Source organism: Psittacula echo, assembly GCF_963264785.1.
Source record: "Psittacula echo genome assembly, chromosome: 2".
Classification (NCBI taxonomy): Eukaryota; Metazoa; Chordata; class Aves; order Psittaciformes; family Psittacidae; genus Psittacula; species Psittacula echo.
Window position 1 is genome coordinate 39,181,492 of NC_137737.1, and position 15,874 is coordinate 39,197,365.

A 15,874-nucleotide genomic window follows, 5' to 3' on the forward strand; every position below is an offset into this window, starting at 1 on the left:
CCCTGCCCTCCCCCCGCGCCCGGCGGCGGCCGTGCCCCGTCCCCCGGCGCCGCGCTGCGCAGCGCGCTCCCCAACGGCAACAGCCAGGGCCGCGCCGCCGCCCGCGTCCGCCCGCCCGCCGCCGCCTCTCCCGGCATGGCCGGGCGCTGAGGGGCGCCCCGCCGCCCCGGCTCGGCTCGGCTCTGCTCGGCACGCCTCTGCCCCGCCGAGGGGCTCGGCGCCCAGCCGCCCGCTCTGCTCGCCAATGGTCCAGAGCGACATGTCCAAATCGCCTCCCAGTCCGGCGCAGGAGGTGCAGATGGAGCTGCTGGACAACCCCTTGCCCGCGGCAGCGCAGGTACCGCGGGAGCGGAGGGCTCGGCTGGCGGCCCGGCGCTGCGGCGGGGGACCGGGCGGGGGGCGGCATGGAAGGCCAGGGGCGGAGGGCTTCGTACTGAGGCAACTGGCGGGAGGGGAGCGGCGGGGCTGCCGGAGCTCACTGTCCTTCAACTCCCCGCCGTCAGAAAAGTTTGACGGCTCTCCTGAGGCTCCCGACCCCCCGTTCCCCGTCCGCACCCCCAAATGCTGATTAATTAGCCCGCACAGTGGGATGCTGTATGCCATGGAAGCTTCGCAAGTCAAGAATCCCCTTACAGTTATCTGGAGGATGAATATATCAGAATACGTTGCTGTTAAGGTGCTCTGCCGTATTACTCACAGGTTACGGCTAGTCTTCCCTGCTTCAGTAACCTGTTGTATCTGTACCTGATGCTAACCACGCGCTGCTGAAACCTTCCTCGTCTGTTACACAGGCTGGTGACAGTCTGTGCTAATGGGGGAAGGTGGTTCACGCCGGTTGTTGAGCAGGAATTTTAGGGAGGCTGAAGGTGTTGAGCACGCTGCAGATTTAAGCTGCTGTTCTCGTGCAGAAGGTGGTTGTACAATCATCCCTGAAATTTTAACAACTGAGTCCGTGTGCACTGCGCTCAGCTGGATGGATGGAGAGAGGGAGGCAGGGTATGGATGTTTGTGCACTTGGTAAAGACTTTATATTTTGAAAGGTGGTTCGTGTGTAATATATGAATGTTGCATAATATCTTCGAGTTTGCAATAGTTGGCTACAAGGACTTACGGTGCTATTTTTAAACCCAGTAAAAGGGTGGTAAAATCTGATTGCGTGCGTTTAAAATTACAAACATGCTTGTTCGTTTAGGACAGTTTTTTTTCCTTTTGGGGTGGCAGTTTTTGTTGCTGTTGCCAAAACTTATCTCTCATGCTTGGTTTTCTTTGAGAAGGTGGTCCGGTTTCATCACAGAAGTGCTCAATTGCAGGAGGAAAGTGCTGTCAGTCTGTCAAAAGGCTCACTAATTGATCCTTATTTGCTGGGGACCAGTGACAGCAGAGCAAAATCCAGGCACTGAACCAGAGACTAGGTTAAGCTAAAAAAGTGTCTTTTTGGATGTGAATTTGACTGCAGCCTCCAAGTGCAGAACAGACATTTTGGTAGGGCCATATGCTTTGACAGCTTCTCCAGAAGCAGTGGTAAGGGAACTAATTTCTGACCTACAAATCAACCCCCTTTTTATGTCTTTTCAGCCCTAAGCACAGAATTGCAACTGTCTAGTCATATGGTGCCTCTCTGCTGTGGACAAATGTCAAATACTGATCATGAAATTGATTTTCACCCTTCTTTTAACTAGGTATAAAGAACCTCTGTTTAGAGAGGAAGGATAGCTTGCTATTTATGTTTCAGGTAAAGTACTTGTGTTCTGCTTAATAGGATTGGTTTCTGGACACTTGCAGCCGAAAAAGATCCACTTTTAAAGATAGTAATAATGTGGCTTTTTAGTTCAGGGAATATTTTTCAGTTTTTGGAACCAAAGCCATTAGGCGAAGCAAGGATCATATCTTCTCCATATATACATATTTTAGTCATACGTAAACCTTTGGTGTAGGGGAGATAAGGTTATGGAAGCAAAAGAGCCCTTTGTCTGAATCATAATGTTAGTTAATTCCTTAGCATGCACTGCACTGAAAGACAATTATTCTGATTTGAATTTTTGCTCCATTAACATGATTTCCAAAAAATCAATATTGTACAGGCTTGCTGCTTTAGAACATACAGTGAGAAGGAGAGGCTTAATGAGAACATGTGAATCATCAAGTAGATTACCTACAGGTACTTCAGTTATGCCCACCACTATCTTTTTCACTAAAGTACTTGAGTATCAATCCTAGGAACATTTCATGCCAAGTAATACATCAGGGGAAAAGACATGCAAGCTTACATAGTGATGTCACTCCTAGAAGTATGCTCTCTGAAGTGCTACTTCTGGGAATTATGATTTAGCAAAATATAATTGAAGAGCATTTGTAGTGTTGTAACAAGCCTCAGAATTTCTCTTATCCAAGAATTTTTTGCAAAGCTGAGGTTTTCTTTTAACCTGGCTGTACATCATGGTCCATTATCTTGGATCGTACCTGGCCATCCGTTTTGGCCAAATTTGTCACCACTTGGCAGAGGGGTGGATATAGTTAATACTCTGGAAGTAATGATTCTTAAAAGGTTGTTAAATATGTGAAATATTCCTAGATGGCCTGTATGTAAAATCTGTTTCTTACTTTCATGACTTGTTTTGCTAACAAGATCTGCAAACAAAATAAAATAGGCATTGATCGTGACAGTTCTACTATACTCTCCCTGGGAAGTTCTTTACAATGGGGACGAAGTATTGGTGTGTTACTCTTTATCACCTGAAATTCTGTGGCTTTTAGGTCCAAATTACTGTAAAAGCATAGTTTTGGGTACTCATAGTGATCCTAGTCCAGATGAGGTTGCGGTATTGTTTCAGGCGTCCAGTTTTATCCAGATCAAAGCACATGCTAACATTTACACTGTGGAGTTATTCACAGTGGTCAGGTATATGTCAGTGCAAAGTGCTAGTGCTGGGTGTGGCTTTTTGTAATGAAATCAGCGTTCTCAGTCTGAAATCATAAAACAAGCAAACTGTTCAAATGTATCAGTGTTTGATGGTCAGGATCTGCTTTTTAAAAGACCAACTCCAGTCCTCTTTTTAATTCTTTATTTCAAGAACCCTTTAATTCTGGGAAGTTGAATCAGTAGAAGGTTCAATTTAATAATTTTAATTAACCCAGATGCTATGCTGATTTGTTTATAATCTAACATAGCATATTAATGCCTTTCATGGTGACTCTTGGCTTCTCTTCTCTTTTTCCTTCCTCCTGTGTGATTTTTTTTTCTGTTCCTACTTCAAAGTCCCTCAGTCCCCAGAAATCATTAGATTCAATTTCTATTGCTATTTTCTCATCATAAAGCTTCCTGTGTTGTGTCATAGGAACAGTCACAGCACATCAAATCAGTAAATTATAGAAGATGTTTCAACGAAAATATAATGAAACTTTGTATCAGGCAACTGCAGAGTACCTTGTGGAGGGAGGAAGAATCTTGCTTATCCTGGATGAATACTTCCCTATTCCCCATTACTATTTACCTCCTGTTCTTTTTCTTCCCCTCTTATGCATCATCTGTCAATGCAGGTCCTAACAACCTGACACATTTGAAATGAAAACAATTCTCTTGATTGTTTTCTTTAGCTCTTTCACTTGCATTTAGTTTTCCTCTGTAAGTGCTTTCTCCTTCCAAGTCTAAAGGCTTCATCATTCCAGGAGCGCTTGGCTCCAGCTGGTTGGGTTGCACAGCTGAAGGTGAACTGCAGGCATGGGGTTAGGGATGGGCTTGTTCAGTTCTCCTTCTGTATTGGCTGTGATCCATGTTAATGTGAATTTTATAGTAATGTGCAAGTGGTGCCTCCAGAATATCAGCTTAGTTATTTGGCCCTAGCACTGACCATTGTCCTTCCTGGATTTCCAGCTATCTTTTCAATTGCATAGCACCATCCGTTCACTGGCTGACTTGGGGTAATACAGAATGGAAGGAATAGCCAGAGATTTATTCTCAGCAGATTAATCACGCTGCCCTCTGCTGCTCTCTTTTAGCTGAGTTGATTTATCACATTCATACCGTGTTTACCTATTCTTCAAATAAACATTTTGCAGCAGTGTGTTTCCCAGCACTGACTTGCAAGAATACTTTGCAACCTGTAAACAAACAAAATTTATATCCCTTTGCTTACTTAAATAATAACAATAGCTGTTCATTATAGAGACATGGGAGGTTTTACTCTCTTCTGGCAGCATCCCGGAAGCCAGATCCAGTGTGGCAGCAGCTCAGTGGAGTATAAACAAACCAAGAAGAGATGAAAACCAGTGCCATTCATTGGACTTTCTCATGTTCCTCAGCAAGAGGTAGTCTTTTCTCTTCTGATGGTGGTAACCTCCTTTCAGTGTTGTTCCTCTTACTGACAAAAATAAATGTTAATAACCCTTCATTGAAGGAAGCCCCTCGGGTTTCAGCTGTTAACTTTTCTGATGATTCTCCTTGGCTCTTGGGGTTTACTTTGCATTGTCCTGAACTCTGTCAGTAGTAAGTAATCTTGCATTTCTTCCAGAGACTTTTATTTACCACTTGGGTATTATACATCACCAGCATATATGGGATGTAATAATTGTTTTGTATGTTTTCCTAGAGCGTAGAATCTATCTGAGACAATTTCAGTCCTAACTTACATATCTGGTAACCATCTTCTAGAGGTGATCTCTGATTTTGTCTTGCTTTGTTTCTAGGTTTATGATTTCAAACTGTTAACGGATGAAAAGTTCCTGTACGCTTCCAAGACTGACTTCTCTGAAAACTTATTTCTTCTTCTTTTACTCAGTCATTTCCTGTGCCAGGATTGAAGAGTTTCAGAATAATGCAAAGCAACCAAAATTACTCTCCCTGCCCTCCAAGGGCTTGCCTTATTCTCTATCAGCAGGGCAGCAGACCCTTAGCAGAGGGAAGCTTTCCTGTAGCTGGCTGTTGCTCCCTGAAAATACCTTTGTTTCATAGAGTCAGATCTCTTTTTCTGTTTGATTGTGTAACAGAAATACAGAAATATATGGAGAGCAGGTGGGGAGGAGCAGGCACGTGGCCTGCAACCGTAGCTGCCAATCTTAAAAGGCTGCAGGAGGCACAGCAGGGTTTGGGCATGAGCTTCCACACCTTCTGCTGTTGCATGCTCCTGTTCTGCTGAGTTGGGAGCAGACATCTTCATCACCAGCATTACGGGGAGATGTGCAGCAGATTTTCACTGAGGTGCGTTTCCAAGCCACCGGGCAGGAGAAGGGCAGGCCAAGTCCCATACTCCGTGTCTAGCGGGTGGAAACTGCCAGGTGACCTGGTCTGAGGCCAGGCTGAGAGCACTGGGATGTGACTTAGAAGTGTAGGAACTGGTGAGAATTGGGCTATTTCTGGCTGCAGTATTGGCAAGCCTTTATCACAGGCTGGCAGAAAAGAGCATCGAAGATTTAACCCTGTTACAGATTTCTCAGCACAAATGTATTTTCTTTTATATGGGGAAAAAAGGAGCATCTGTCAAATACTTATTTTTGGACTCTGTATGAAAGTTTGTATAAATAAATTATTTGTGGAGGGTTTTTGTTGTTGTTTGTTTGCATGGATTTTGTTTTGGTGTAGGTGGAGGATTTTATACAAGGACCGGGGAATGGTCTTTGCAGACTCATTGCTATAGCTTATGTGAACTTGATGACTGTATATGGAGATCCTCAATTTGATAGGATTCCTGAAGGGAAGCCTTGTCTTTTCTGAATGGTGCCCTGATAGCACCTATTTGTTTGAAGAAATTCAAGTTTTGAAACGTAACCTTGAGATTCTTTGCTATGGGCACATGAGTCTGTGCTCCTCAGGCAACTTCAGGTATGTCACGAGGACTGCACTGATGTGGACCAGACCCGAGATGAAGGCAAGCCAGGATATATTGCTATTGTCCAACGTTGCCCTTTTACCCCCATTTCCATTGTGGAGTATCTGTGGAGTGTTGGGGAGCTCCTCTATGTGCATCTTCCAGCCCTTGTCTGTACTGTCAGAAGGTTGACCTCCTCTGCTTTATGAAATTAGTGTGACTTGTGGTGTAAAGATCAGGAATATGCATGTCTTCTTCTGTAGCTGAACTTTTATATCCAATGATGCCCCATTTGTGGTGTTGGAGTGTGGATGTGGGGGTTTACAGTTATGCAGCCGAAGCTGGAGGCTACACCACCACCCTGGAGGGTATTGTTTCTGAGAGGTGGCAAGCCTGGCCATTGACCAGAGAAAGCTCAGGAGGTCTGACCTAAAGGAACATTCTGTTGCCTTGTTGTAAGGCATTCATTAAAGTGGCAGTGATTTATTCTTCTAAGAGTTGGATGTGCATGTTCTGCACTGTCCCAGCATGCAGTTCGAGGCATGAGAATTTTTAAATACCTTTCAAAGCTTTTGTATGGGAAGGAAGAATGCTTAATGCACTCTTTCATTTCTGACTTTTCTACTTATTCCCTAATCCTTCAGGGTGTCTGTCTTTACCTTTAGGTATTTTTTTGATCCTTGTAATTGGTCATTTGCTCATCTGAGATCGTGTAAGCTCTGAATTTTTATTTTCTGATTTTGTGCTTCCCAGTTCCTTTCTTGGATCTATGTTTGAAGACCTGACTTGACATCAGTGACTCTGTTGTCTAAATCTTCTGCCCCTTTCTTTCCTTCTTTGAATGACATCAGCAGGCTAGTTTTTACGGGTTTATCTTTGCCACCTACCATCAGTCTTAATGACTGGTACTATTTTTATCTATTATAATCAGTCAAGGTTAAGGCTCACCCTATGTGTAGTCCTCACCTCTGCTTTGATATAAGTGCTTACTGGTGAAGGGCATTTTAAGACTCTTGCTGACGATAAGTTCTCTGGTTGTATATAGTTGGTCATTTTAAATGTTTTATATTTCCTCTTCCAGATGACAGTATTTTGCCTACAGGGATAAACCATGCCTTCTGCTTGTTGTGTGTGTTAGAAGATTAAATGTTATGGATGCATGCTTTTCATGTGTTGAGGCACAACCTCATTAAAATTAAAGGGTTTCATTAGGCAACATTGATCTCATCCATTTGCAGTAATGAGTAATTGTATATGAAACTGCTAATTATCAGGAAACTGCTATGCATGCCTTTAATGCTTCATATGATTCCCATATTTCATTTTCATTATGTGCGTTGAATAAAGGTTACACAACGTACTTTCACGTCAGAGTTGGAAAGCAGACTTTGTTGATGAAATGTTTGGGTTTTTTTTACAAGATTACTTTGGTGAGTATTTTTTTTCTTTTTCTTTTTTTTTTTTTTTTTAAGTTTCTCATTGCTTGACAGGCTTTGAAGAAGCTGTAGAACATAAATGCGTGTGTGTGTTTCCTGTTTTTGGCAGTTCAGCCAATTTAAAAACAACTTCGTGCATCTGACTAATAAACCAAGCTACAGTTTTGGTCTCGTAAACACATGTGTACATAACTTTATTTGTCTAAGTTGTTCTGCTGAAATCCAATGAGAATGTTCCTCTCAGCGAACTTTTATATAAACAAGGTTGTTTGAAGGACTGGAGTCGGTTCTATTAAAATTAGCTGGGGAAAATGATGAGATTGAGTTTGTTACCACGGTATACTGGGTGCAGAGGCATTTGGTCCCCTATGGTTGTTCTGTTAGCTTAACCTTATAGGTTAAGAACAGCTGCCCAGTGTTGTTGCTTTTACTGGTCAATGTCCATAGATTGTGATTCAGTCCTTTATTTTTAGCTACCTAATTGCAGCCAACTGCTGTGCAGAACACAGATAAGGCAGCTAATTTTAATATGAAAATCACGGTAACATATTGGGTTCATTGTTTAAAAAAAATATCTTTTTTTTTTTTTTTCCCCCCCAGAATTGGAAGTAACTGGTAGATTATTTTCTTTTTTGTGCAAAGTTCTTGTTCTCGCTTTAAGATCTTATTGGAAGAATACACTCAAAGAAATAAAACATAATGAATATGACAGGATGAGTATTCATGCTTTTTCACATGACAGGGATAGTTAATCATTTTTAAAATATGTAAAAATCTGTTTTGTTTATGTAAGACTTATCTCATTTTTAGAGGAAAGGTTCGGGCATTTCTGACTGGGGGAATAAACTTGAAAGGTCTGGAAGATAAATGTAATCCCAGATTAGCGTCCTTTAAAATAAAGAGAAGGGTCATCAAATCCCACTTTTCTAAGACACTGAAATTGTCCCCCTTTCCTCTGATTCCACAGAATCAGTCTGTGCACAGAAGCAGGTGTAAAACTTTCCCTACATTGTGTAGCTTTGGCCTCCCACTCTGTCAGCTGGTTTTTTTTTGTGTTTAAAGTTAGTATTTATCTTGTACTGCTGAATAGTTTCCACTCATATAAAACTAGAACAAACCCATGCGTGCTGCTGTGCATAAACAAAACCTCCCCAAACTGAAAAATCAAGGTGAGTTTCAGTCTTAGCTTTATTTGCTGTGTGATGTTGCCCAAAATAAATGCTTTTAGTTGTTTAGTTGTGCATTTGATTTGTGCTCATATCGTGTTTTTGTTCTGCTCTTGTTTGGTTTTATCCTCATTGCTCTAGACACAGTCCCTCTCTTGCCTTTGTAGTAGCTTTTTGTGTTACAAAACGGAACACTGATTTTGTAAATTAAATATTGTAGAAACTGGAAACAAATACAAAAAAGAATATGTGAAAGAATATGTGCACTTTTTTTCTTGTATCTAGTTGGGGATTACACAATACTGTACTGTACATTATTTATGAAATTACCTAGATAGTATGAACATTATATAGATGCTTTATATTCTTGAGATGCCATGTGAGTGTTATGATTTCTTTATTTTTGTAAGTATATGTCCATATTCTTCCACAAAAGTTGGTGAAAAGAGGGCCAGAACTTTGGACATGGGTAACTACAGTCAGTTATCTCAGTAGCAACTATTTTTAGGAGGTAAACTTTGATATAAGGATGTTGTTTTATTTCAAACTACTGATGTAAAAGATACTTTTTATGTATTTAAGTATCTTAATATTGTGTTAGGTGGAATATTGGGTGGAAAAAGATGGTTCTGATAGAACTCACTATTCTAACAGTAACTGGAAAATGTGTTGCGTAATTTGTTGGTAGCATCTGTTCTGATCTACATTTCTTTCTTACAGATCTATGAAGGCCTTTCTAGTATCAAAAAGTTCTATTATCAAAGATCCCTTTTAGAAATGCAACAATGTAGAGCCATTCCTCTTCCAATTTTAAGCTTACATTTTTTACCTACTGGATTACAGCTTTAGACTCATCAGAAAGTCCTGTTTTCATCCCCATAATATGTAGCATGCTGACTTTTATATATATATTTTCATATAGTTCTGTCTTAAACCAACATGTAGTGTTGATTCATGTGCCCTTCAGAAAGTTTTTTCATGGCTTATTTGCAGTTTTGTAAAAATAATATATTTGGCAAAATATCTTTCCCGCAAATCTATATTTTGTGGGAAAACCATTGCTTTCCTCCTAAGTCCTTGTTAGTTTAGTGACACAACAGATACTAAATTATTTTTGCTCAGAATCAGTGTTAGGCTAACAGATCTATTGTTACTTGAGTCATTCTTTCTAAAACATTGGTATAATATTAGATTTCAACCAGTGCTCTGAACTTGCCCTGACTCAACACTTAATGGTCCAGATGCAGGCTGAGATCATCATTCCCTTGCATCTCATGGTATCAAGTTACCTGGATTTATCAATTTGGTAAACGATCTGAATTTAGTAGTAGCTATCTGTTGTCCTCCTCAGTTACTCCTAGATTGCAAAATACTTCATCATATTTATCATATGTGTTACTGCAAAGAGCTACAGCTCTGATTTTGAGGTCATGATCTTAAAAATCTGCCAATATGAGATTTTAAGTGTGCCTCCAAACCTGTGCTGGAGCCTGCTTTCTGTACCACGAGAACCGGTGAGACTTGGGCACAAAGCTCATCGTGGTGCTCTGAAGGTTGCCCAGGTCTTGGGAAGGACGTGCTTTATGCACCCAGGCACAGTTTTATCCCAGGATTTGCAGTATGATGGCTGGGTTGTCAGGAGTGCTGCATCGTAACGCATGCACAGCCATGTTCTCCAATAACCTTATTATAATTTTCTCATCATGCCAAAACCCAGGACCAACAGCGGCTTATGGCCAAGGTCAAAGGCAGGATGTGTATGCATGGACTTGGAATGCTAATTAATAATAATGGATAAAAATTATGATTTATTAGTGTGATATTTTGAGATATCAGCACACTAGTACCTTATTATCAAGAGGGGTTTTTGTCATTTATTTTAAGGGTAACAATGCAATATCTGTAAAGAAATTCTTGGGAGAAGGATTGTGAGATAGTATGAGAGACGGTAGGAAATTACTCTCCGAAACATCAGCATATAGGTGATGGAATTTGGTGTTTGGCTTTGTGCTGCTGTTTCTGGTTTTGCTGGGGTTTTTATGTTTGTTTATTTCCCCCCTGAGTTATTGGGGAACTCAAAATTTCAGTGCTGAATGCAAGATGAGAGCTAAGATTGGGAATAGGCCAAGGCAGACCTTGAAAGTGAAGTCAAAGACCCTGTTTATTGCAGGGAGCTGTGGAAGGTATTTAATGACAGGAGACATGATCCAGAGAGATGGATTAGTAAAATGACCTTTATAGAAGCGTGATGAGTGACAAAAAAAAAAAATGCATTTATCAACCTCAAGGAACATAATGTTTGAAGTAGTCAAGACATGATTTTGATGTAAGTTTAGATGAATTTAAGCAGTGTGACTGGGTAGGAAGGGCTGTCTCTTAATGTAGTTGTAAAGAATAAATCTGTGAGATTTTGCTATACCTGGGAGGGGAGCTTTGGGAAGGGTCTGAGCTGGTGTCATGGCATGGATTACAGTCGCTACAAAAGTAGGTGGATGCAAATAGCATAGTTTTAAACCCTTTTGTGTTTTTTGATATTTGTTTTATGATATTTATTGATGGACAATATTCATTGCATAGAACAAACAGCTTGTCTTGGGGGCTTGGGCTATTTGCTGTGTTCCTATAGTACAGTTTAATTTTGCTTCAGACAACCATTGCTTTCTTCCGGTATCTTTTTGATTATCTAAAGATAAAAATGATGGTTTGCTTTTTAGTTGCATAATATTCTTTTCCAGTTACATGTTTAGTCCTTTTTTATTGTTATACTGATTTTATTTACCTGAAAGTTTCTTAAAAATAAATTAGAAATTGTTCCTTAGTTGTAAGATTATATCCAAATCAACAAGTTGTTGGTCTGTTCTTGCTGTTTAATGTTCCTTCAGCTGACTTGGCTTGTAGCTGTAATGTACTGGAGACTGCTCCAGTATCTTCTTTCCTAGCTTGTTTATTTAAACTAGCTGCAAAACAAACTGGACTTTTTAATGATTGTGACTTAGGTGAAGAATACTACAACTGTATGAGTCTGTAAACACTTCTCGAAACCTGAATAGGGGGGGAAAAAACCCCAACAAAGCATTTGAGGCTCAGTTGGCCAAACCTAGTTGTGTCGGTGAGCACTTCTGCGCATTGTCTGTTAGGTGCTTACTGCATAGGTGCTTATTAATTGACACAAAGCCAGTCATCTGAATCTGTGCTAGCCTAGGAGACATTGGTGATGCTTTTACTGAAAGCTTTCTGTGCAACACAGGCTAATACTGTTCCTCTAATCTTCTTTTTTTTGTGTGTGTGTGGTGTTTGTTTTTTTTTGTGGTTTTTGTTTTGTTTGTTTTGTTGTTTTTTTTTTTCCCCCCTCTCACAGTCTTACGGTAAAGGCGCAAGAAGAAAAAACCGATTCAAAGGATCAGATGGGAGTACATCTTCTGACACTACCTCTAACAGTTTCGTACGCCAGGTATGTGTTTTCCAGCTTCTAAGAGACGGGGTGACTTGCTGATGTTAATGTTCAAGTAATTTTGCTGGTGTTTTTTTTTGTTTTTTCTGGTAAATTGTCCAATCAAAGAGTGATACTGCAGCCTGAGAAACAGCAGAAGTCTTTGCTGGCACAATGAAAAATACTTGGTTGCTATTGTTTTGATCTTGGCAGAAAAATGCTTTCTCATTTCTTATTCATTTCCATGTATAGTAGCCTTCATTATTTTTGCTACTGTAATGCTGTCAGGTGATTAAAGCTGGAGGAGGAGGCAGAATATGATGGGAGTGCCTGAAGTGGCAACATTTGGGAGAAAGCAGCAAAACCCTACCGGCCCTCAGGATTTTCCTCCTTAAAATAGTGTTGTGTGAGGCACTGTTAAGTTACATGCTTTCCTCCCACATCCCAGTATTATTTTAAGCATGGGTTGGAGGGGAAATCCCTGGCAGTGTTTGTCCCCATAGCACTGATGCTGGAAGGCCTGTAGAGGATGGAGTGATGACGCAGGCTCCCATGACCTGTGCCTGTTTGCCTTTGCCTCAAAGGAAGAGACCCAGGTGGAGTCTGGTGGGGATCCTAACCGATGTAGGTGCTTAGAGAACAGCTCAGTCTGGTCAACAGAGGTGACAAGAAATGAAGGGAAGGATATCCAGAGTCCAGCATGGTCTTTGGCTCCAGAACAGTGCCACTGAAACTGGGCTTTTGCGTGTGTAGTTGACAACACCTTGGAGAACATGAAGGATATGCAGAGCATCACAGTAATTGCACCTGTGTAGTCTGAAATACAGTTCTTTGTGTCCTGCTGGTTTAAGCCGTGGTTTGCAAGTGCAGGCTTTGCCGTCTTTTTTGGAGGGCTTCTAGAATTTGTGAGGTTTCACTGCAGTTTTTGGGTTTGCTATAAACAGGCACCAGATTTCCTTCTCTATCATCTTGTCTTTCGTGTTCCTCCATTTCAAAACATTGAATGGCTCCACTGCTGTTTCACTGGTTGTATCAGTACACATCATCTGCTTGCAAAACTCTTCTACTTCATCCTACTGTGATTGTGTTAGCAGGTTTTGTGATAGGCTGTGGATTTGATAAAGTCAGGCCCTTTTACATTTCAGTGTCTGTTGGACATAGGTGTGAAGTACTAATTGATCATGAGAGTCTTTCAGTGGCAGTAAACAATATGAAGGTGGAAACCCTGGATCAGTAAATTACTTATTTGTGCTGTTTTGTCCTGTTTAAAAATATTCGGAAAAAAAGCAATTTAACTAGTTTTTGGGAGCAGCAACAGCATCTTCCAGTTCCAAGAAATCTTTGTAAGGAAATCTGTGTTGCTGTTTTCCTTAGTTCCTTGTGGATGTTGAATTCAGCTTGGAACATTTTTAGCGGTGTATGAGTGGGATTTTTACACTGGCTGCACATGGTTCGTTGCCTTTCCTGTTTACCTAAATGAAGTCTGAAGCTGATCTCAAGTGTCTCTTCTTGCTGTCATGAGAGGGGGGGAGCAGGGCAAAGAGAGCGTAGCACAAGGAGGTGGATCATCAAACTACACATAGATGTTGAGGTGGACCTCTGTAGTCAGCGGAGATCTGGTTGTCTCCATAGACCATGGGGTATGATTTATCGTATCTTCAAAACAGACGTATAAACAAGGGTGGTTGATCTACAGTATGAAAGTGTCTGTATCTTTCCTGTATCTCTCCCAGGGCTCTAAAGGGAGCATAGAGTATGACTACCTCAATGTAGATTTTTACAGAAGAGATTTATGTATTTCCCTGAAATAAATCCAAGTTTAGTAGTTACTTAGGTGATATAATGTAAATGATGGAAATAGGCTTCTGCAAAAAACCTAGAGATTTCATAGATTACTGAAGCAAGACTTAGTTTTGAAATGGTGTTGTCACTGAAGGTAATGAGGGGATGTTAATGGATAAATACATGTTATGTGACATGGTCCAAAACAAATTAAAAAAAGAAGGAAATCATCACAAAACATTTCTAGTCAGTAATGCGCAGGCAGAGTCTGTTCGAGTTGCAGCAGATGTATGAGAGAAGTGTCTCTTCACATTTGCTGAGACAAATTCACAATTTCAGAGGTTGGGCTGCATCTTCGACAGGCTTTCCTGCTATGATTCTCTTCCTGGAACAGCTTGGTTTTCTCCTTCACTAAGGGAGAATTGCCGCCAGTAGGGCCAGGGTGCCTGGTTCCCCACATATTAAACATAATGGGTGCAGTTGCTTTCTGCTCGTGTAGCAGCTGTGCTCTTCCCAGAAGCTACCTCGGTGCTGCATATTGCTTGTCTCTTGTCTTCGTGGAGGATATTTTACACAGTACAAATGACATAATTGTTTTTGCCTAACCATTTATTTGCAGGAGAAAAAGTGACTCCAAGAATTTGGTGTTTCTCCTGAGATGGGTGAAAGTTGCAGAAAAGCAGAGTGGACAAATGCATCCAAACCCAGCAGAATTATTGGCATACCTTTTATTTTCTGTTAGTTTAGTGCTATCTTAAAACCATAATTTAGTTTTTGCTTTGAAAGGGATTTGTGTGTTTTTTTCCTGTAGCTTTGATTTACACATGGGATACATAAAATCTGTTGGTTTCGGTGATGCTTATGATACCTATAGCTGCCTTTTTTTTTTTTTTCTTTCCTCCAACTTTCTTTGCCCTCCCCGGCCTGCACTTCCCAACTCCTTCTGCATTTACTTCTTAACTCATCTTGCAACTTTTATGTGCATCTCTACAAGTGCTTGCTTCTGTACTCAAGAAGGAATCCTGGGATTCTCCTGACTGTTTATTGCTAAGGTCTGTGTATGTTGCTCATAAAGAAGAATGTTTGGAAGGTACTTTTGCGTCATGTTAAGCTGGCCTGTCCTTAAACTGGGAGGGCTGTGAGAGGTGTGCAGGTTCTTCTTGTAAGCATCGGTGGAAAGTGGACATTTCCTAACAGAGAAGTGTATTGGTGCTGGATAAAGAAGGCAAGTATGTCTAGTCCTAAAGAAATGTTATGCATGTGGAGGGCAGTGGAGGTATTGTGCAAGAGCAAGGATATGGGATTCAATCTTTTGAATCCACAGAACTGCTGGCCATTTATGTTAAAGTTGCTGCAGGAAGGAGGGAGTTAGTATCTATTACTTACATTGACAAAGCTTTATTGTGTCTGCATTTTACTATTTCCTTAAGGACTTATGCACCTCTGGCTCCAGTATGTACCTGGCAAGTTTCCTGCAATGCATACCAAATGCTACAGTAGTAAAAATAATGCCAACCTAGTTTTATTTGAATAAGAGAGAACAAAGTAACATTTGATCAAAATTGCTTGAAAATTCCTGCTATTGTATAAGGAGAATAAAATGCTCTCTGCACAGCTCTGTGCGAAATGATCTTTCCCATTTAAATTTGTTTTTCAGAGCACCGCGATAGAGCAGAGCAATCTATGTAGAAGCATTAAACGAAAGCAAAAGCATTTATATATATATGTATAAAATACAAATTTGAAAAACATTCTTTTCCATCCAGTTAAACCTTGTCTGTACTGTGAATTTTATCTACTGATACAGATATTTATTTCTGTTTTTCACTTGTGACACTGTAAAACCTATGATTTTAGGAGAATGTTTTGTTTGTTGCACAAAAAAAAATTGTTTAGTTTTGTCTCCAGAATATTATTGATGATATTGGAGCTGAAAAAAAATAACAACTTGGCCTTCCTTTCACTTGCCAGTAGCTATTGCTTGACTTTTGGGTAGCAGGGGAGAGAAGAATTTTTTCCCCTTCTGTTGTGTTTTGAAGTTGTATTGGCAATTAAGCAGTGTATTTGGAAGGCAGAAGCATCATTGCACACCAATCGGCTCCTAACTGACTTTAATCAGTTGTCTTTAGGGATCTAAAGAACATTGTGTTACATAGTTTTCATCATCTTTTTTGAGCTTTGGAGTGATAAGCAGCTTGTTCTGAGGGTTAGCTATGAAAGACTGAATTGGATCTGATCTCTGCTTGCTGCCATTTTGAC

General features: G+C 40.6%; 1 protein-coding gene across 4 annotated transcripts in view; it reads left to right on the plus strand.

Annotated features, from left to right (window-relative positions):
* Positions 1-244: 244 nt before the first annotated feature.
* The window catches only part of CACNB2 (calcium voltage-gated channel auxiliary subunit beta 2), a gene marked incomplete at both ends in the record, with an annotated part of 255,148 nt that continues 239,518 nt past the window's right edge, over positions 245-15,874 (plus strand). For 2 of the 4 annotated variants that reach the window (XM_080610494.1, XM_080610496.1), the window contains 2 exons: positions 245-337; positions 11,762-11,854. In XM_080610494.1, the coding sequence (XP_080466620.1) occupies positions 245-337; positions 11,762-11,854 (186 nt within the window). Of the gene's footprint in view, positions 338-11,281; positions 11,855-15,874 lie in introns of those variants that run through there. The other 2 variants (XM_080610493.1, XM_080610495.1) reach the window with 1 other exon arrangement.